The sequence below is a fragment of the Cornus florida genome, unplaced genomic scaffold (genome assembly GCF_030987335.1).
Source record: "Cornus florida cultivar Cherokee Brave unplaced genomic scaffold, ASM3098733v1 CherokeeBrave_3.0.0_Hap2_Chr05, whole genome shotgun sequence".
In the NCBI taxonomy this organism is placed as follows: Eukaryota; Viridiplantae; Streptophyta; class Magnoliopsida; order Cornales; family Cornaceae; genus Cornus; species Cornus florida.
Window position 1 is genome coordinate 89,557,434 of NW_026775575.1, and position 23,476 is coordinate 89,580,909.

Consider the following 23,476-nt stretch of genomic DNA (forward strand, 5'->3'; position numbering starts at 1 on the left):
GTGTGACCCTGAATTATCACGTGACTTTAGTTTTTATAAAAACTAGATCAGATTTTCTTAATTAATATTTAATTCCTTTTTTATTATGATTATTCATTTCCTCATTTGAAATGTTATTTGAAAGTTCCTAAAAAAATTTATTTTAAAATCAGGAGAGAACTGAACCGTCATACTTTTATATTGTGGCATACTGGCTCAAAATTTACCACCACAATAATTCCCTTAAAATCATTATATACATATGCACCTCCTATAGTACCATTATTTTGCTTTTGAGCGGTACTTATATTGACATTAGGATAAATTACACCCACACTCCTGACAAAATTATATTAAAACTAGGGTGGTACTTATATTGAAAATTATATTGTTAATTGACAAAATTACCCACATCATTGTAGGCTTTTGGGTGGTACCCTCATCAATCCCATTTTAACTTTACATCTCTCACATTCATACTCCTACAGTCCCAAAAGAAATGGAGAGAGAAAAGTGCAACTTTACATTTCTGCTCAAGTGAACAGCCCCAACCTTTTTACAATAGAAAGAAATCCCCAGAAAAGGTTCTAAATTTTAACACGCAGGATGGTGATCTTTAAACAGACTATTCTGTAAAAATTACAAAACAAAACACAACCCCCTCATATTCTCATCACATACAAACAACAACACAGTCATGCTAACTAGCTACTATAACATTGAAAGGGCGATATTAACAAGGTATAGATTCATGGGTATCTAAGCTGCAGAATTTACTACAAAGGCAATGTCAACAAAGATGATAGACCAACAAAAAACTTCTTGCATGAGCCCACAGTTCGTCTCTGCCTGATTGCAAACTAAACTACATCTTTTGTGACTTGGAGATCGAACATTCTGATCAATCTATAAACACAAGAAGAAAACGAGGGCGTTAATACTAATATTACTGATGTTAAAATGCTGAGAGGACAAAAATATAAAACCTTTGGCTCTGTATCCAAGTAAAATTAAATTCTTCTTTATTGGAAAATTTTCATTGTGCAACTTTATATTTCACCTTCCATGACCAATAAAATCTGCAGAATGGCAAGTGTAGGATGTACACACAAAGGTATCATTTCTCTTTCTTTAGATAGCCATTTACTGGCATCACAAATTCGAAAAGAAAAAAAAAAATGAGGGCCTTTATGTAAGAAGGTCAGGGACGTCCAACCTACCAGAACTACATGAAAGGCTCTCCATTAAAGGTAAATGAGCTGAACTTATTGACTCATTTCTATCATTGGCCTCCCACCATTTATTTGTTACACTAAATTCACATTTTGAGATGATAGATGTTACCAAAGTTCTTAGAGGTCATATCATACATGTAGTGTCTCACAATTGTATAGATCATCAATTAAGACCAATTACTAAAACAGGTACGACAAATCCAATTCATTACCTTCATGTGTTGACATGTTCACTAGAGCTCACGTTTAATCTTACAATTGCGGGATGACTTCAAGATCTTGCTTTCCGCCAAGATCTTCCTTTCATCCAATGCAAACCTCATGTGAAGTCGAATTTGATGATCTGCAAAGTCCTTGTATAAATCCCTCAAACGTTCAGCTGTACTGTGCTCTTCAGCTCCTGAATGAATGATCTTCAACTCATCATCAATGATCTTTTTCTGAATTTTATACTGCAAAAAGTAAATGCTGAAAATCATTACCAGAAAAATACAAAGTCCACAATTGATATGCAAAAGAATAGTTAACTCTTATAAAATTGTGTTTCCCATTTAGGCAGGTCTTTCTATCAACTCATACCCCTGTTGTAAATTTATCAAAACATTTTTTTCTGCTCCATCATGAAAAATTACCAGCTTCACTCCCTCCCTAATCAATGATCAATCTTACAATAACATATGGGGCTAGTAGCCTCAGTATTCCACCTAGAAGCAGCTCCCATAGCTTCTTTATTTCTTTTCATATTAAAATTTGTTATTAACACATTCCAAAAAGAAGTATGTAAATTGACCATATCCAAATGCTTTTATTCCTCTGCAGATTTTTATTTTACACTGTCCCCATTTCTTTCTGGACACTGATAACACCATCCATTGATTTTTATTTTTTGGTAAGTTAAGCCATCCATAGATTTTTTGTTCGGAATTTTTATTTTTATTTAAAAAATAAAATAAAAAATAACTAAATTATCAAATTAAGAAACCTGACTGCTAAGTAAGGCCTGTCATCTGATAATTCTTGCTAACTCTTTCTAAAAATTACTGTGGATCTCATGATACTAAAACCTCTATAGGATACCATCTACCTCCCAAAAAATTATCACATGAGAAATAAATTTAATTGAAGTTTAAATCATTAAATCAAGATGTTCATATGGTTTTGAGTTTCTGAGTGGAGCCTATCATATGAAATTTTCAAATCCATGTGTAACGAATGTAATACACCCTCCCTCCCCCTCACCCCATATAAATTTTTTTTTTAAAACCGCTTCTCTTTCCCAATCATCCACCATAATCCTTTACCAGTGCAATAGTAGAAGTTTTCTTACCTGAGATTTTGGCATCAAGCTCCCAAATGTGGTTCTAAAAGTTCCATGCCTTAATGAATTTTCACTTACAACCCATGGCCTGCAGAAATGAATTAATAAATGTACTTACCGGCCATTGAAAAAGTAAACACACTACATTTTATGCAACTTTTACGAGCTGAACCCTTACAGCATAAGTTGCAACCAGAGAGTATATACAATTTCTAGAACAAAAACTAAAAAAACATAAACGCTTGTGAATGTACCAACAGACCCCTCCCAGTTACCCATGCATGGTTGTTAAAACCCTGATACGGATCACATGGTAATATTGACAGGCTCACCTTATTTTATTCTATTTTATTTTTATTATTTTTTTTGACAGGCTAGTGACCACATTACGCCAAATTTATGTGCATGAGACAGAGAGAGAGAGATGATAACACTTCAATTTGAGCTAGGCTACTCAATCATAATAAATACTTCAATTATTTTTTCTATTCTCTCTTTACACTTTCCCTAATAAACATTATATAACAAAAAATATTTTTGAGTACCAGGATAAAATTTAAAATGTAATAACCAGGTTTATGTAGTCCAAAAATATGGTTTAAGTATACCATACGCTATAGTATTACTATTTAAATATTATGCATAAATATAATGTGTGTGTATATATATAATTATTATTATAACATAATAATCTATATATATAATATCTTATAAAATAAAACAAAAATAAAAGAATCTAGAAATAAGTCGAGGCTAGAATTTGATTCTATGTCCTTAAGATAGATTCACCCCGCTATGGTGCTAACGGACTCAGTGGCGTCTATCTCCCAAGATACAACAATTTTTACTTCCTTCGGTAGTAGGCGAACCGGCTCGATGTAGTACTTTCTGATTAAACTTAGACTAGGAGTGATTGACTAAGGCTCAAACCCAAAGACAAGAGTTAGTACCCATAGACACTTATAAAAGAAGAGGAAGGAGAGAATTCAGAATTACAGAAAAAGATTCTGAATTGGAGTGCTTTGGAATGAACCCAATGGAGGGTATATATAGGCCTCATGGTGCCTTTAGGGTTTAATATTTTTCCGATGCGGGACAAACATTTCCCACATTTTGCAAACCCATTTAGGCTTATCAAATACCTTACTTTGGAGCTAATTTCTCATTCACCCAGAAACGGATTTGAGAAAGTAAATATACCACTTTCATCTCCTTGCGGAGAGGAACGCGCTCGTCTATAGATTCGCAAACAATTCTTAGCGGAATCTATTCAAAATCTCATCCAAAGTTTATGTTTTAATGCCCCCGTTTCCAACAATCCCCCACATGAATGGAAATTTGTGTAAATTGCAAATGAAGAAGATACAGACACTAGAGAGAGTACTATTGAAAAGTAACTGCATCGGGATAGGTAGTTTTTGGCCTGAACCTTCCCTAGTGTATTACTATCGGATTTACTTGTTAACTAGTGAATATGATGTCTTAAACTGTTCAGCCGTTGATGTAAACCAATACAATAGCAAACACACAGTTCCTTCCCGCACAAAGTTGGTTCTCATAGTTGTGTTCATATGGCCCTGAACAACTCCTGGTATTTCATGAGTGCTTTAGAAAACTTAGCCTTAGAAGTTCTCATAGAAGTGGCCCCACTTCACACTCATATAGGTGACTTCTTATTAAGATTATCCTACTATACCCCACTTGAATTTTCAAGGGATAAGAGTCATTAAAAGCATAGCTTATCCTACTCATCGCTATAGGTAACACTGTCTCATCATAGTAATGGGTTGAAGATTAAATCTTCCCAGTGCTTCTGGTGAGCCATTCAGAATTTCTGTTGTCCCTTTGAACCTAAATCTTAGGATCTCCAGTTAACTAGGTTGGGTTTCCATTAAGATGACTCGTTAGCTTTCGACTTTAATTCCATTCCCCTTGATGAACTATACACTTGCTCTCTTGTCAAACCTTTTGTAAACGGATCCGCTAAATTATCTTTTGACCTGATATAATCTATTGAGATTATCCTACTTGAGAGCAATTGTCTAACGGTATTATTTCGTCGACGTATATGTCAAGACTTACCGTTCTACATATTACTTTGTGCCCTTCCAATTGCTGATTGACTATCGCAATGTATACATATAGAGGGCACAGGTTTAGGCCAATTTGGAATATCTTCTAAAAAATTACAAAGCCATTCAGCTTCTTCACCAGCTTTATCCAAACCAATAAATTCAGATTCCATAGTGGATCTGGCAATACAAGTCTATTTTAAAGATTTCCAAGATATGGCACCCCCTCCAATACTAAAGACATAGTCATCAGTGGATTTAGAATCCTTCGTATCTGATATCCAATTAACATCACTATATCCTTCAAGTACTGCTGGATATCTAGAATAATGTAATCCATAACTTATGGTAGGTATATCTTAAATATTTTAGAACCCTGATTATTGCAGTCCAATGGTTCTTTCCTGGATTACTTGTATATCTACTCAATTTATTAACTGAGTATGCTATGTCTGGTCGTGTGCAATTCATTAAATACATTAAGCTTCCTATAATGCGAGAATACTCAAGTTGTGATATGCTAAGACCAGTATTTTTCGATAAAAGAAGATTTACATCAACAGGAGTCTTTACAAGACTACTATCTTCTTTATTAAACTTTTCTAATATTTTCTCAATATAGTGAGATTGAGATAATACTAGACCATCTGATGTTCTAGAAATCTTTATTCCTAGTATGACATCAGCTATGCCTAAATCTTTCAGATCGAAATTTTTGATCAATATCTTTTTAGTAGTTTTGATTGTAATATCATTACTACCCAATATTAGCATATCATCCACATATAGGCACACAATGACATATCCATTTTGAGTATTTTTCACATAAACACATTTATCACACTCATTAATTCTAAAACCATTTGATCACTATTAGAATATTTTGGGTCATTATGTAATTGCATATTGTTGGTAGGGTCATTGTGTAATTAGCTGAGTCTTATATCTTTATATAAGCCACTGTAGGCTTAGGGTTTTATACATATGAGATACACGTTTCCTGTAGCCACCATGATCTCTCTCTCTCTCTTCAGTTTGAACATGGTATCAGAGCGGTACGAAACAATGGGAAACTAAGTTTGTGGTTGTGATTGCATCTGTGGTGTTCTTCTACAAATTGAAGTCGATTATGTTCTTTGCCGAAGGTTTCGCCGTCGTTCTGCTCAGAGCCGGAGGTTTGAAGCTGTCGTTGTGTCAACGCTTCTTGTCCGTCGTTCTCAAATCTAAAGCCCTTCATTTTGTTGGCCGAGGCTGCCTTGGCTGTCACAAGTTACAGAGGTTCTATCATCGCGAACCCTCTCTGCTCGGTTGTTAGATTGCTGCTGGTGTTGGGTTACTGTCACCGCTGCAAGGGCTAGGGTGTGTACTAGCCTTGATTCTCCATTGCGAACCTCAGGTGTTGGAGTTTATTGTCGGTGGCGGTGGCAGAGTTCTGGTTCTCGCCGGCGCTGGTTGTGAAGGAGAAGGGTGGTGTTTGGCTGCAGGCGTGAAGCTATCCCAACCTTGGTTTATAAAAACCGGAATAGCAGAGAACTGGTTTTGATTTAGCCCATTTGCCCAGATTCAAACCCGTTTGACCAGATCCGGCCCAGTTGACCAGATCCGGCCCGTTTGATCAGATCCGGCTCGTCTGCCCGGATCCGGATTCAGTTTTTTTTTTTTTTCTTCAGGTTCGGTTTTCTTCTCTCTTTCCTTCTCTATGGCTGCCGGTTCAGACCTGTTTTCTTCTGCTTCTTTTAATCCTCCCATGACTTCGGTTAAGCTCAATGGCAAGAACTATATTTTATGGGCCAAGTCAGTAGCTATTTTTCTGAAAGCCAAAGGCTTTGGCTCTCATTTGGTTAAGGATAAGCCTAAAAACAGTGATACAGATTTCAGTTCATGGGAACAAAGGGATGCTTGGATCATTTCCTTAATGCTGAATTGTATTGAACCCGATATTAGCTCCAACCTGTTGTATTTGGATACTGCCAAAGAGATCCGGAATCGCCTCCAACAGCTATATTCAAGTACTGGTAATATCACCAGAATTTATGAGGTGTGCAGACAATTCTTTGACCTCCGGCAAGGTACTCACAGTCTCGCAGAATACTTCTCCCAGTCAATGGGAATTTGTGAAGTAATGAACTTGTATCAGCTTATCACCTCTGATGTGAAGAGCATGCAACAACAACGTGAGGATTTTAATGCTGTTTGGTTTCTCACGCGCTTGTCACCCGAATACGAATCTATTCGTGCACAGATTTTGGGTAGCCCTGCACTTCCCTCTCTTCATGATATGTTCTCCAGACTCCAGTGTGCTAGTTTATCTAGTGGCGCTTCCGGGAGTGCTTTAAGTAGTGTCACTGCTCCTCATAGCAGTGAACGTTCTGCATTAGTTGTGAACCAGGGTGGTTATCAGCCTTCTCGTGGCAATGGCGGTCGTTTTACCCGTGGACGTGGTCGTGGCCGTGGTCGTGGCAGAGGCAGAGACTCAAAACTCTGCACTCACTGCGGTCTTACTAATCGCACTGTCAATCACTGTTGGGATCTTCATAGGAAACCACCACCTTCTTCCTATGCACATCAAGTAACCTCTAATGAAGGGGATTCTATTTTCTCTGCCACACCAACTGCTCCACAAGTGGCTGTTGAGCCTGCTATGGTCACCATGACAATTTCCCGCAATGAGTACGCTCAGTTTATGTCTCAACAACGGCCTTCAACCTCATCTTCCATGGTTTCCTTTGCCCAATTAGGTAGTGCACCTGCATGTCTCTTATCCTCTCGTCAGAGTCCTTGGATTCTTGACTCTGGCGCATCCGATCACATGACTGGTAGTCCTCATCTCTTATCTGATTTTCAGTCTGTTCCTTCCTCTCAAAGTGTTACTCTTGCTAATGGCTCCTCCACTAAAGTTTTGGGTGTGGGAACCACCCAACTCACCTCTTCTATGTCCCTTTCCTCTGTATTATATATTCCTCAATTCCCTTTTAATTTGATATCCATTAGTCAAATTACTAAATCTCTTAATTGTTCTGTTACATTTTATCCCTCATGTTGTATTTTTCAAGATCTCAAGACAATGAAGAGGATTGGTACGGGACATGAAGTAGGTGGCTTGTATTACTTTGATCTTGCACCATCTCCCACAGCTCTTCAGTCATCTTTGTCTCCTTTCCAGTGGCATTGTCGTCTCGGCCATCCATCATTATCAGTTTTGCAACATCAAGTCCCCAGTCTTAGTCTTAGTCATATTGAGTCCATGTCTTGTGAAACATGTCAGCTTAGTAAGCATTGTCGTGTATCTTTCAAACCGAGAGCTAATAATCGTGTCGCTAGTCCTTTTCAGTTAATTCATTCAGATGTATGGGGCCCAATAAAACATATTTCTAGTAATGGATTTCGGTATTTTGTGACTTTTGTGGATGATCATTCTCGTATGACTTGGTTGTTTTTAATGAAAAATCGTTCTAAACTATTATCTATTATTCAAATATTTCGCAAAGAAATAAAAACTCAATTTGGATGTTCCATTAAAGTTTTACGTTTTGACAATGCCAAAGAATATTTTCTCGGACCCTTTTGAGACTTATTTTCATGCTAAAGGCATCATTCATCAATCATCTTGTACTTATACTCCTCAACAAAATGGAGTAGCTGAACGTAAAAATCATCATCTCCTGAAAGTATGTCGTGCCCTTTTATTCCATATGAATGTTCCCAAACGTTTTTGGAGTGATGCTGTTCTTACGACCTGTCATCTTATTAATCGGATGACTTCGTTGGTGTTAAAAGGGAAATCTCCTCATTCTATTCTATTTCCCAACTCCGCATTGTTTAATCTTACTCCTCGGGTCTTTGGATGTGTGTGTTATGTCCATAACCTTGGGCCTGGTCTTGACAAACTCGACCCCCGTGCCACTAAGTGTCTTTTTCTTAGGTATTCTCGCACTCAGAAGGGTTATCGTTACTACAGTCCTCATTTTCAGCACTATTTCATTAGTGCTGATGTCTCCTTTTCTGAGTCTCTCCCCTATTTTTCTGATTCTACTACCCCTCTCGATATTACTCTTGAGCCACCTATGCCAACTGTTCCCTCTCTAGTTCCTGCTCCCACACCTCCTCGATCCGTTGTCCCCTTACAGGTTTATACTTGATGACCTCGACCGCCTACTTCGCTCCCTCCATCTCCTTCAGAGTCTTCGGATCCGACGCCATCTACTTTGCCTAATGATTTGCCTATTGTTCTCCATAAAGGTATTCGGTCATGTGTTACTGCACATCCCATTTCTAACTTTGTCTCCAACCATAATGTTTCATCCTCTTTATCTTGTTTTTTATCCAAAATGTCTGCTACTTTTGTTCCCAAGACTTTGCAGGATGCTCTTTCTAATTCAGATTGGCACACAGCCATGGTAGATGAAATGGATGTCCTTCACCGTAATCGGACTTGGGATCTTGTTCCCTTACCTCCGGGCTCCAAAACGGTTGGTTATAAGTGGGTCAACACTGTTAAATACCTTCACGATGGGTCTATTGAGCGGTTGAAGGCTCGTCTGGTGGCAAAAGGGTACATACAGACTTATGGTATTGACTACGATGAGACCTTTTCTCCTGTTGCCAAGATTTCTTCTATTCGGGTACTTATTTCCATTGCTGCCAATTGTAACTGGCCGTTGTTTCAATTGGATGTCAAGAATGCCTTCTTGCATGGTGACTTAGTTGAAGAAGTTTATATGGAGCAACCACCTGGGTTTGTTGCTCAGGGGGAGTATCGTCACACTGTTTGTTGCCTTAAAAAGGCCTGTATAAATTGAAACAATCTCCACGAGCTTGGTTTGGAAAATTCTCTAAGGCGGCATTAGAATTTGGTCTTAACAGATGCCAGATCAATCATTCAGTACTTCACCGCGCACTAAAGCTGGCTTCATTTTTCTTGTGGTGTATGTAGATGATATAGTGATCACGGGTGATGATTTCGAAGGCATTGCTAAGTTGAAGTTGTTTCTGCAAAATCGATTCCATACTAAAGACTTGGTTAAACTTATGTATTTCTTAGGCATTGAAGTTGCTAGATCCAAGAAGGGTATAAGTTTATCTCAACGCAAATATGTGTTAGACTTATTAGAAGAAACAGGTATGTTGGGTGGTCGTCCAGTTGATGCTCCTATGGATTCAAATACAAAACTTGTGTCTGATGAGGGTGATCTATTTAATGACCCGAGCAGATTTCCTCGCCTTGTTGGGAAATTAATTTATCTCATTATCACTCGACCTGATATTTTATATGCAGTTAGTGTTGTAAGTCAATTCATGGGAGCTCCTAGAATGCCACATTGGGTTGCTGCTCTTCGGATTATCCGATATCTCAAGCAAGCTCCAGGTTTTGGGTTACTATATAAATCAAATGGTCGTCTCAGGGTGGAAGGTTTTACAAATGCTTACTGGGTTGGTTCTCCTTCAGACAGGAGATCTACTACAGGCTACTGCACATTTGTAGGAGGAAATCTTGTTACATGGAAAAGTAAAAAGCAAACGGTGGTAGCTCAATCTAGTGCTGAAGCTGAGTACAGGGCAATGGCCCATACCACTAGTGAGTTGACTTGGATACAACATTTTCTAAAAGAACTTGGGTTGACAGTTGAAACTCCTACTTCATTGTTCTGTGATAATCAAGCAACTGTTCACATTGCATCAAATCCCGTGTTTTATGAGAGGACCAAACATATTAAAGTTGATTGTCACTTCATTCGAAAAAAAATATTAAGTGGGAGCATCTCTACTCCATTTGTGAAGTCTGAAGATCAATTAGCTAATATGTTTACCAAAGTATTGCGTCATAATTGGTTAAGGACTATCTGTTCCAAGCTGAGATTATGTGATATATACTCTCCAGCTTGAGGGGGAGTGTTAGAATATTTTGGGTCATTATGTAATTGCATATTGTTGGTAGGGTAATTGTGTAATTAGCTAAGTCTTGTATCTTTATATAAGCCACTGTAGGCTCAGGGTTTTATACATATGAGATACACATTTCCTGTAGCCACCATGATCTCTCTCTCTCTCTCCAGTTTGAACAATAACATCACTTTGTCAAATTTTTCATGCCATTGTTTAGGTGCTTGTTTTAATCCATATAAGGATTTTACAAGTTTGCACACTTTCTTTTCTTTTCCTGGAACAATAAAACCTTCATGTTGTTCCATATAGATTTTCTCCTCTAATTCACCATTCAAGAATGCAGTCTTAACATCCATTTGATGTATCTCTAAATTTTGCAATGACGCAATAGCTAGTAACAATCTAATGGATGTTATTCTTATGACTGGTGAATATGTATCAAAATAATCCAAGCCTTCTCCTTGTCTGTATCCCTTAGCAACAAGCTTAACTTTATATTTATCTATTGAACCATCAGGCTTCATTTTCCTCTTGAAAATCCACTTATACCCTAAAGGTTTTGTATCAGGAGGAAGATCCACCAACTTCCAAGTATAATTTTGCATGATGGATTCAATTTCACTATTTATGGCTTCTTTCCATAAAGGAGTTTCAGGAGAAGACACAGCTTCCTTATAACTTTGTGGCTCATTCTCCAATATATATGTCAGAAAATCAGGACCAAATGACTTAGACGTTCTAACTCTTTTGCTACATCTAGATTCTTCCTTATTTTCATCATCTATAGACTCTTGGTCTATATTTTCTTGTATATTGCTATTAGCAATATCATGATTTCTTTTAAGAGGATTTTTACAAGGAAATATATCCTCAAAGAAACAAGCATTCCTTGACTCAATAATTATATTGGCATGGATGTCAGGAATGTCTAATTTATGCACAAGGAAACGATATGTACTACTATTATGTGCATAGCCTATGAAAATACCATCAAAGGTTTTTGGTCCTATTTTAACTTTCTTAGGAGTAGGAACCGCAACCTTAGCTAGACGCCCCAACACTTTTAAAAATTTATAGGAAGGTTTTTGACCTTTCCATAATTTATAAGGTATCACATTTGTTTTCTTTTGAGATATTTTGTTGAGAACACAGTTAGCAAAAAGCAAAGCTTCCCCTCACAAATTCTGATTTAAACCAGAACTTATCAACATAGCATTCATCATTTCTTTTAAGGTACGGTTTTTGTGTTCAGCAACACCATTTTGTTAAGGTGAATAAGGAGCGGTAGTTTGGTGAATAATACCATGTTCTGAGCAAATGTCAATGAATGGTACTTCGTATTCACCACCTCTCTTTTTGCCAAGTTGATTCTCAACCTCATTCTTGTAATGTTTAAACATTTCCAAGGCTTCATCTTTGCTTCTTAACAAGTATACATAACAGTATCTTGTGCAATCATCAATAAAAGTAATGAAATACTTTTTCCACCTCTGGTTGGCACAGATTTAAAGTCACAGATATCATTGTGAATTAATGCTAGAGGTTCAGTACTTCGCTCTATAGCAGTATTCATTGGACTGTACACATTATATAGAGTGTTGTCCAATCCATTGAGGATGTAGTTTCTCTATAGGAAGTCTCCATGCTTCCATGCATTAACAACTCCTAGCTTTGTAATGTCAGTTTCTCCCTCTTCTAGCACTGGGGCAGTTTCAGCTAGGTACTTGCTCAAATATAGAGTTGTAAGGTAGAATATCATTTTCTATTACCACCTTTTAAATTCCGCCCCATTAAATTTTTCGGGCTTCTCCCATGACTGACGGGAACATTAAGCATAGTAGTATTTATACTTGCCATTCGTCAAATATATATTAAATATACAGACCACAATCAAATTTACAGAAATAAAATAACAACAATATTTAAATAATTAAACTATAGTATAAGCAGAGTCTGTCTTAAGATTGTAGTCCAAAAATATGGTCTAAGTATACCATACACTATAGTATTACTATTTAAATCTATATATATAATATCTTATAAAATAAAACAAAAATAAAAGAACCTGGAAATAAGTCGAGGTTAGAATTTGATTCTGTCCTTAAGACAAATTCGCCCCGCTATGGTGCTAACGGACTCAGTGGCGTCTATCTCCCAGGATACAACAACTTTTACTTCCTTCGGTAGTAGCACTACAAACCAAAGGAATAGGCGAATTGACTCGGTGTAGTACTCTCTGACTCGAACTCAGAGTGACTGATTAAACTTGAACTAAAAGTGACTGACTAAGGCTCAAACTCAAAGACAAGGGTTCGTACCCACAGACACTTATAGAAGAAGAGAAAGGAGAGAATTCAAAATTAGAGAAAAAGATTCTGAATTGGAGTGCTTTGGAATGACCTCAAGGGGGGCTTTATATAGGCCTCAGGGTGCCTTTAGGTTTTAATATTTTTTCGATGTGGGACAAACATTTTTCACATTTTGCAAACCCATTTAGGCTTATCAAACACTTTACTTTAGAGCTAATTTTTCATTCACCCGGTAACGGATTTGAGAAAATAAATATACCACGTTCATCTCCATGCGGAGAGGAATGCGCTCGTCTATAAATCCGCAAATAATTCTTAACGAAATCTATTCATAATCTCATCCAAAGTTTATGTTTTAATGCCCCCGTTTCCAACAGTTTATTGTCATGCTTTTGATGATTTTAAAAATACTGACAAGGAAGGAGGTAAAATTAGACTAGCCCAAAACCAGTGGTAAGCAGCTGGTCTAATAATCTCAAAGCACTAGATCAACTACCCAATAATGCTCCCTGTTGCATCATGAAAGGAACATCTACAAAGCAACAAACCATTTAAAATAGAACAATCTCTAAACTAGCATTAAGGAACCAAATTTTTACAGAGTCACTGTATAATTGAACAAACTATTTGAAATAGAGCTTTGTCTGAACCAGCATTAAGGAACCAAACTTTTACAGAGTTAAATGAGTAGTCTGGGAAATGGTAATGCATCAATGAGCTGAAAAACAACCAGACATGTTAAATGACTACACCAATGCCAACAAAAGTAAACATAGGACTGAAAATTGGAAATAAAGGAATAAATTATGGACAAAGAGCTTTCAATGACGATAAGCCATACCTTCCCTTTGTAGACGTTATAACATGATCATGATTATCTAAAAACTGATATACGTTCTTATGCTTCTTTTTGCAATCCAATACAATTGCACCCCTTGCAAATGACTCTGATGACAAACTTGGAAAAACATATGCTAGTGGTGAGATAGAAGTATGTTTGTGTATGAATTCCATAATTGACAAAGGTGACAGATCTATCTCCAAATTCTCGATTAATATAAAACGTTGACCGCCAGTTTCCTCGGTGCCATTCATGATGAAAGATTCCCCACCAAAGTCTCGATCTTGATCAGTCCTTTCATGACATTTGTATAACCACCCTGCCTTTCAGGAAAAGAAGAATCAGACCACGTAATTTGTCATAATAGACTTTATTATTTATAGCATATAAAAGGTTACGAAACAACTAGGAAAAAAAAAAGGTTAAGAACAAACCTTCAGTTGTCCTTCCTGCACTACCAAATTGTCTGGAAGGCTCTGTTTCCTACAAAACAAGCAAACTTAGCTTCAAACTAAGATCATGTATACAATAGTAACTTTCAACTCTACTTAGTTTATAGTCATTTGGGTTACTTTACACCAAAAAAATAAAAAAAATTAGAACATCATAAACAATAACTTGCCTGCAGCCCATGATGAAGCAAACTTGACTCAGAAATTGCACCAGATTTAAGAGAAGCAATTTCAATTTTCTCCTTCGCTATCTTTGCAAATGATGCCACTCTGGAATTGAGTTGCTCGACAGATTGGATTAGGCATATACTAGCAATATTTGCAAATGTCAGATTACCCACATTTGGACCATGTTTCCAGCATAGCACGAAGGTGCACATACACTCTTCTTCTTTCTTAAATGAATGCTGCTCATGGTGTACCTATCAACTCCAATCCAATAAAACATTAAAGATGTGTACTCCCGATTTCTTTTCTACAGTGATGGAAGAGCAGTTAATTAGCAGGTATTGAAGAAGAAGAAGAAGAAGTCATGGATTGGTCAGTCAAGGTTTGGAATTTTTTAACCAATTGTAGCAACAAATTCGACTAATTGGGGATGCTCTGTTTTTCATTTCAATTTTCAATGGATCATATTATTGATATCTAGTGCCCAATTCAATACGCAAACTGGTGACATCGTGTCTAATCTCTCTCCCTGCATACACGTCTTTCCTTTTCTTTTTCTTCCACTTTCCTTCATTTTCTGTGTATGCTAGAAAGTGATAGAAAATGGCCGAGTATCCAAAGCTGGTAAGCATCGATTTTCTGGGTCTTGTTTTCAATTTTTTATTTGTTACATTTAAACTCTCAAACGTAGAAGGTCTAAAAATCAAAGAATAGCTACATAAATAAAATTCCAAATTCTAGATATTCATGACCGGTACGAGATATAATATAGAATTTCTAACAGCAACAAACATGAAAGACTCAACTCTGGAGACTCATAACCAGAACAAGATATACAGTAGAAGCTCTAATAAATTCTACTCTAATAAACAAAGGTAGCTACAAACGTGAAATACCCATTTCTAGAGATTCCTAACCAGTACGATATGTGTGAAAATAAACCATCTATATTTATTTATATAGCTTGAAATCACAATGTTACACAGAGATTAGGGCAACTGAGAGAAATAGGAGAAAAAGCTAAAGTCGACTCACAGCATCGACGACGGCGTCGTAGAAACGGACGTCGTCACATTTGAATTCGTATGAGGAACAGACCGTCAAGCCTTGGACGATTTTGGAGCACTCGCTGTCCTGTACCTGAGCCGAAACAGGTCGAAAGCGGCGAACGAATTCGTCGACGGCTTGGAGGGTCTGGAAATCGCCGGCGTTGAATCTCAGGTCGGACGATTCGAGGAAGCCCAAAAACTTGATGAGGAATGTCTCGCCTTCGAGAAGCCCTCGGACGCTGAACCAAGCGTCTTCGTCCCCTGCTGATCGGAACTCCAGGTCGTAAGCCTCAACGTCGGTCCACTCGTCGTCACTGGAACGAATCATTTTTCTGATCTCTGTATCGTTTCTGAGTATTCAAAAATATTAAAATGTCGTCTGTATGTATATCTGTATTTATATGTGTGTATGTATATATGAAGAGAGAGAGAGAGTTCTGTTGGAGAAGAAAGCGAGACAAAACTTCTGAGTGGTGCGTTCCCCTTGTTCGTATCGTTTCTGAGAGTGGTGCCTGGTGCGTGTTACTGCTACATGTACTGTGTACTCTAAAAAAATATTAGAATGTTACATACATATATATGTACTGTATATATATAAATATATATATATCTCTGTCAACCTTCTTTTTCCGGAAATTAATACGTTCTTTTTTACTCCTCCTTTGCGTAAAATCTTTTACGGAGTAGATATATATATATGTATATGGTAAGTTTTGGTCTTTTGTCTGATATGTAATGCTCATTTTCCTGAAGCTGTCTGTATAAAACAAACAGTAATCTTATGAGAGAGTCGAAAATCTACCGAGTATATAGTGCGAAAATGTTTTTTATTAAGATTTTAGAGCCAGTTTGGGATTACTTTATAATGTTAAAAGCGTTTTTAATAGTAGAGTTGTTATAAGAGTGCTGTCACTAAGATGCACTTAAGCATTTTTAATAGTAAAGCTATTATAAGAGTGCTGTCAGTAAGATGCACTTAAGCGTTTAGTGACACGCTGTATAAAGTACTTTTATACTCAAAGCACTTTCAAATTTGTTTGGTTTAAAGTACTTTTATTACTAATTTTACTATATTATCCTTACACTAAACATATACTAATTCCCTAATATTAAATATTATAAAATTTTATTGAGTTCAATAATCTATACAGATCAACTTGTATTTTTTTTATTTATTTTTTTTAAATATCACATTTATGATATCAAATTTGTATTGAGTACTAAAATATAAATGAGTTAAACATATTTTAATGATGATTAATTTGTATCTGATTTGGAATAAATTAAACAAATTTGTTCATATGCTATCTAATAATGAAATTTAATAATATAATATTTTGCAATATAGATAACATTTCATAAAATAAAACTAAACACTTTAACCACAATTAATAATCGTATTAAGTCCATATTGTTTGCTATTTGTTTGTAGAAGGGATATAATTATATTTATAAAAATTATAAAATGATTAAATTGTCTATAAGAAAAATAGTTACCTAAAAATATGGACCTCTACCATAACATAATTTTAAAAGCTACGATTCCCATCTTCACTTAAACGCGCTTTTTATACCTAACGTCTACCATTTACAAAAGCTTTATTTTTCACCAAAGACATTACACCGCAATTTTTTAAAATAAAAGTGTTTTCCAATAATAGAGAAGCAATCCCAAACACCCACTTAACCAAGCAACAGCACATTCATTCTTTTTCAAATTTTCAGAATATTTTATTACATTCAACCAATTATTTTTGTCTTATTCTTGTATGAATTGAATCAATCCCATAAATTCTCTATTTTCATTCTTTTCTATTATCTATCATGTCACATACTATGTTTTATGTATCAAAAATTATTTTCAATAACTTCATTCCATATTAGTTATGCTGCTCCTCTACTCTGATCTAAAATAAAATTAAACTCCAATCTACTTTATTTTTGTCTATTAGCTTCTATGAAAATTTATATATGTACCCAAACCACGCTAGTCTATTATCACTTATTTGCGAGTCTTACCTAATTTTTCTCTTACGTAAGATGACAAAATCATGTGTAATTCTTTTTTATTTTTCTAGAGTGGGAGATTACATTCGAGTCCATTGTGCCTAACCCAACCAAGTCGAGATCAATGATGAGCTTGTGCTGGTTGTGTGGTAATAAGAAGCTAGATTTTAACCACTGCTTGAAATGTATAACGGGATGGGAAGGCTGCGAAACAGGAAAATATTTTCAGTGTGGCCGATGCACCGAGCACCGGGCCATCAGAGTCGTCTGTTCTCGGGCGTGTTGTGTGCACCAGGCACACTAAATACCTTTTCGCTAAACACAGCTCTGCTAAGGATTAAATTAGAAATTCTGCTTCCAGGAAGTTGTTTTGATCCAATTAGAATAAGCAATCAAATAAGTACACATTGACACGTCCATTTCCAATCAATAACAGAAGGGAATGTGTAGAACTAGGAAAAATGTATGTTCTTTCCATTGATGAATTTTCTGCTTAAGTGAAGATTTAACATGCACAAACAACAAAACACAACCCCCTCAAGTTCTCATGCCATACAAGTGAAGCAACAACATGTCATGCTAACTAGCTAGAACATTGAAAGCAAAGTATAACAAGGTATGGGAATCAGTGGGTATCTAAGCTTTTGTTTAACAATGGTTATGCCTGGATGCACTCCTTGTTGTCTTCAAGTAGGCCACTAATCTCGGTCCCTGCTTGATTGCAACTAAACTAGATCCTTTGTGACTCAGAGAACATCCTGATCAATCTAAAACACGAAGAAAACAAGGGCATTAATACTAATATTATTGATGTTAACATAAAAGGACAATAATATAAAACCTATGGTTAGGTATCCAAGCAAAATTAGATGCTTCTTTATTGGGTAAATTCCATTCTGCATCTTTATATTTTATTAAGTAGCAGTATATCCAAAAAGATAGCAACTGAAACATCAGTCACCTTAAATGACCAATAAAATATGCAGAAATGGCAAGTGTGGGATGCAGTCACAGAGGTATCATCTCTCTTTCTTTAGATAACCATATACTGCATCTCAAATTCAAAACAAAACTGCGCGCCTTCATTTAAGAAGGTCTATATGAAAGGCTCTCTGTTCAAGTTCAATGAGCTGAACTTCTTGATTCATTTCTATCATTGAACTCCCACCACTGTATTGTTAAGCTGCATTCACATTTTGAGATCATAGATGTTACCAAAGTTCTTAGCGATCACACCTCACATGTGTCAAAATTAGCTTTAAATGTTATAAGTCATCAATTAAGACCAATAACTACTAGTATAACAAATCCAGTTTCTTACCTTCATGTGTTATGATCACTAAACCTGATGTTTAATCTTTCAACTGCAAGATCTTCCTTTCCTCCGAAGCCAACCTCCAGTGAAGTCGCTTTTGATGATCCACAAAGTCCTTGTGTAAATTCTTTAGACGCTTAGCTGTCCTGTACTCTTCAGTTCCTGAATTAACGATCTTTAACTCATCATCAATGACTTTATTCTGAATTTTATGCTGCAAAAAGTAAATGCTGAAAATTATTATCAGAGACATACAGAGTCCACAATTGACATTAATTAATAGAATAGTTAACTTTTCTAAAACTGTTATTTAGGCAAGCCTTTTTATCAACTCATACCCCTGCTGTAAATTTACCTAAACATTGTTTTCTCCTCCATCATGAAAAAAATTACCAACTTCACTCCCTCCCTAATTAATGAACAATCATTACAATAACACATAGGGCAAGCAGCCTCAGTATTCCACCTAGAAGCTCCCATAGCTTCTTTATTTCTTTTCATGTTAAAATTTTTTACTATACATTCCAAAAAGAAGTATGTAACCGTATCCAAATGCTTTTATTCATTTTCAAATTTCTATTTCACACTGTCTCCATTTATTTTTTCATTCAAACGAAATGACTAAATTGTCAAATTAAGACACTTGATTGCTAAGTAAGGGCTGTCATCTTATAATAAGACCCCCCCACACCCCCACACCACCCACCCCCCCCCCCCCCCCCCCCCCCCCCCACACACACACACACAAAACAACCACCCAAAACACACACTGCTTCTCTCTTCCAATCATCCTGTACCTGTGCAACAGTAAAGCTTTTCTTACCTGATAATTTATCAAGCTCTCAAATTATCGTGTACCGGTGCAACAGTAAAGCTTTTCTTACCTGATATTTTATCAAGCTCTCAAATTTCGTTCTAAAGGTTGCATGCCTCAATGATTTTTCACTGATAACCCATGGCCTGCATAAATGAATTAATGAGTGTACTTATCGGCAATTGAAAAAACAAACACACTACATTTTATGCAAGTAACTTTTATGACCTGAACCCTTACAGCATATGTTGCAACCAGAGTATAAACAATTTCTAGAACAAAAACTGATTTAAGTTGGTTCTGAAAGCTTAAATTCTTGTGAGTGTACCAAGAGAACCCTCCCAGTTAACCATGGTTGTTAAAATCCCTATCAGGATCACAGGGTAATATTGATAGGCAGTCTTTTTTACGGCATGCTAGTGACCACCCTACAACAAATTATATGTAATATTTATCACAGGGTAATATTGACAGGCCCCCATTACAATACAAGAAAAACATCACGCATGACTACGAATGTATATACATACAATTGTGTTACTTGTCAAAGTAGATGTATCCGCGTGTGTGTGTGTGTGTGTCTGTGAGAGAGAGAGAGAGAGAGAGATAGAGAGAGAGAGAGATGATAACACTTCAATTTGAGCTAGGCCATACAATCATAATAAATACTTCAATTATTTTTTCTATGTTCTCTTTGCTCTTTCACTGCGAGACGTTATATAACAAAAAATATTTTTGACCACTGGGATAAAATTTAATATGTAATAAACAGTACTACTGTCATGCTACTAATGATTTTAAAAAATACTGACAAGAGGTCAAAGTTAGCCTAGCCCAAAACCAGTGACTAAGCAGCTGGTCTAATAATCTCAAACACCAGATCAAGTGATCAACCACCCAATATTGCTCCCTGTTGCATCGTGAAAGGAACATCTATGAAGCAATCCACATCATTGACCAAAATAAACCAAGGGAATTCTACTACCAAATGTATAATTAAACAAATTATATTGAAATAGAGCTTTCTCTGAACCGGCATTAAGGAACCAAACTTTACAGTGTTATCGTAGTACTCGGGAAAAAAAAGTAATGCATCAATGAGCTGAAAAACAACCAGACATTTTAAATGACTACAATAACGCCAACAAAGTAACCATAGGATGGAAAAATGGGAATAAAGGAATACATTATGAACAAAGAGCTTTTAATGATGATAAGACATACCTTCCCTTTGTAGACATTATGACGTGATCAGGATTATCCAAAAACTGATATACGTTCTTATGCTTCTTTTCGCAATCCAATACAATTAAACCCCTTGCATATGCCTCTGATGACAAACTTGGAAAAACATATGCTAGTGGTGTGATAGAAGTTTGTTTTTGTATGAATTTCATAATTGACAACGGGGACAAATCTCTCTCCAAATTCTCTATTAATATAAAATGGTGACTGCGAGTTTCCTCAGTGCCATTCATGTTTAAAGATTCTCCACCGATGTCTCGATCTTGATCAGTCCTTAACCACCCTGCCTTTCAGGAAAAGAAGAAATGGACCATGTACTTTGTCATAATAAATTACAGTACTTTATTATTAATAGCACATAAGGAAGGTATGAACAAACCTTCAGTTGTTCTTACTGCACTACCAAACTGCCTAGTACTCTCTGTTTTCTACAAAAAAAACAAACAAACAAACATAACTTCAAACTAAGATCATGTATGCAATAGTTTATAGCTATTTGAGTTCCTTTACACTAAAAAAGTAAAAAAATATTAGAACATCGTACGCTTGCCTGCAGCCCATGACGAAACAAACCCTCCCCAGACCCTGCAGAGACGGAACCCTTGTGCACCGGGCTAGCCCTTTTACATATACCACCATTAGATTTATTACCCAATGAAAATTCGCCTTCAGAAATTGCACCAGATTTGTGAGGAGCAATTTCAAGTTTCTCCCTTGCCATCTTTGCAAAGGATGCCACTTTGAAATCAGGTCGTGTGGCAGATTGAATTGTGCATATATTAGCAATTCTCGCAAATGTCAGATTACCCAAATTCGGACCATGTTGCCAGCACAGCACAAAGGTGCACATACACTCCTCTTCTGCTTTCGCAAATGAATGCTCCTCGTAATGCACCTATCAAATCCAAGTCCATACAAAATTACAGAGAAGTAAACCCTAAAAAATTAATTTAACTAGAGGAGTAAACCCTAAGAAATGAATTTAACTAGTTTGTTACCACCTTACCCTTTTCTTTCTTTTATTTTTTTGGGACAATAGTAGTGTCGGGTCTCTTAGAGCACCCCATAATCCACCACCGGGGCAAAATTCTCATGGGAGTGGTCCCAAGGGGATTCAAACTCCCGAACTCCAAGATGTGAGGTGAGAGTCTTTGTCATTAAGCTATTTACCTTCTCACAAGTAGAAGGTCTGAGAATCAAAGAATAGCTACATATATGAAATACCAAATTCTAGATATTCATAAGGAGCTAGATATAAAGTAGAAGTTCCAAAAATCAAATAATAGCTACATAAATGAAAGATCCAATTCTATAAATTCATAACCAGAACAAGATACAAAGTAGGAGGTCTAAAAGTTGAAGAATTATAATCAAATTTTATAACCAAAGAACAAGTACATATATCAAAAACCCAATTCTGGATCTGTACTAGATATAAAATAGGTCTAAAAATCAAACAATGAACATTCCCATTTCTAGATATTCATAACAAGTACGATGTGTATATATATCTATATATAGTAGTACACAATTAAGCCTGAAATCAAGATATAAAGTACTAACCGCTTCGACGACGGCGTCGTAGAAGCGAACGTCGTCGCATTTGAATCGGAACGAGGAACAGACCGTCAAGCCTTCGACAATTTTGGAGCACTGGCTGTCCTGTACCTGAGCCGAAACCGGTCGAAAGCGGCGAACAAAGTCGTCGACGGCTTGGAGGGTCTGAAAATCCCCAGCATTAAATCTCTCGTTCATCGCTTCGACGAAGTCCACAAAATTGACCATGAACGACTCGCTTTCGAGAACCACTTGGACGCAGTACCAAGCGTCGTCGGCTGTTGATCGGTATTCCAGGTCGTGCGCCGAAATGTCGGCCGATTCGTCGCCGGAACGCTTCATTTTTCTGATCTCTGTATGTTTATCGCTACATATATGTATCTATATATGCAGAGAGAGAGAGAGAGGGAGACCTTTCAGTTCCAGAAGAATGCGAGAGAGAGAACTTCGCGTGCGCATGCGTTCCCTCCTATGGCATTGTCATGTGACTCGTACTCCATCTTGAATGCTAATGTGGCAACGAGGTACTGTCACACACATCTCACGTTAAAAAGTCTAAAATTTTGTAGACAAAAAGTAACCTTTATGCGCCTCTCTCACACGTCACACAAAACCTTCTAAAAAATATACTGTAACACTTGTTACTGCATTTTCCTTTTACGAAGTAATTCACAGAGCATATTGATTGTGAATGTATGTGATTTTATTTATTAAAAAAAAAATGTGACAAATAAATGTTTAATTGTATTTGTAATTAAATTATTTTTCAACATGTATTTTGATGGAGCTAGGTTTTTAATAAAGGTAATTACAAAAGTGGGTTTCAATTCGTTTTACACAAAGTCAAAAAACAAAAAAAAAAAAAACAGTTACGTAAGATTAAAAAAAGAAAAAAGAAATCCATAATAACTAAGTACACTTTTTAATATTACTTATAACTCGAAATAAGGAATCACTTATTAACACTTAATGGTAGAAGCCAAGTGGCCAACGGTGTTATGTTCTGACTTATTGATTTTAAATCTGATGCCAGAATTTAGACAACCTGGCAAAACTTGGTGATGCAACCCTTTTTTTTCCCAGCCGGTCAGTCATCCAGTATGGATCACTTACCTTGTATTACTGACCAAAATCAACCAACAGAATTTTCCAACTTATGGAGCAAAAAGGGGAACGAATTTGAAAATAAGAGAGTGAAAGCGAGAAAATTAAATCATAAATAATAAAAACGG

At 36.4% G+C, this 23,476-nt stretch overlaps 3 protein-coding genes across 5 annotated transcripts; all 3 read right to left on the reverse strand.

The window, feature by feature from the left end:
• Positions 1–522: 522 nt before the first annotated feature.
• On the reverse strand, positions 523–15,839 carry LOC132307501 (uncharacterized). Of its 2 annotated transcripts, XM_059805288.1 has the most exons (6): positions 15,293–15,839; positions 14,072–14,511; positions 13,638–13,956; positions 2,542–2,620; positions 1,427–1,666; positions 523–885 (listed from the first exon to the last, which is right to left on the reverse strand). In XM_059805288.1, the coding sequence occupies exons 3-5, from the start codon at positions 13,889–13,891 to the stop codon at positions 1,448–1,450; spliced, it is 552 nt and encodes a 183-aa protein (XP_059661271.1). In that variant the 5' UTR covers positions 13,892–13,956; positions 14,072–14,511; positions 15,293–15,839; the 3' UTR covers positions 523–885; positions 1,427–1,447. The 2 variants fall into 2 exon arrangements, 1 of the variants encoding a protein (XP_059661271.1); XR_009482249.1 differs by lacking the exons at positions 13,638–13,956; positions 14,072–14,511; positions 15,293–15,839 and adding an exon at positions 12,553–12,855.
• LOC132309669 (uncharacterized) lies at positions 13,935–15,634 on the reverse strand. Its single transcript, XM_059807957.1, has 4 exons — positions 15,293–15,634; positions 14,260–14,511; positions 14,072–14,120; positions 13,935–13,960 (listed from the first exon to the last, which is right to left on the reverse strand). Exons 1-4 carry the CDS (start codon positions 15,632–15,634, stop codon positions 13,935–13,937), a joined length of 669 nt encoding a protein of 222 aa, XP_059663940.1.
• Positions 15,840–17,760: 1,921 nt separating the features above from the next.
• LOC132307502 (uncharacterized) lies at positions 17,761–22,743 on the reverse strand. Of its 2 annotated transcripts, none has more exons than XM_059805289.1 (7): positions 22,251–22,743; positions 21,232–21,582; positions 21,067–21,115; positions 20,667–20,970; positions 19,513–19,588; positions 18,635–18,842; positions 17,761–18,080 (listed from the first exon to the last, which is right to left on the reverse strand). In XM_059805289.1, exons 1-6 carry the CDS (start codon positions 22,584–22,586, stop codon positions 18,666–18,668), a joined length of 1,293 nt encoding a protein of 430 aa, XP_059661272.1. In that variant the 5' UTR covers positions 22,587–22,743; the 3' UTR covers positions 17,761–18,080; positions 18,635–18,665. The 2 variants fall into 2 exon arrangements, with proteins under 2 accessions (XP_059661272.1, XP_059661273.1); XM_059805290.1 differs by lacking the exon at positions 17,761–18,080 and adding an exon at positions 18,089–18,496.
• Between the last annotated feature and the right edge of the window lie 733 nt (positions 22,744–23,476).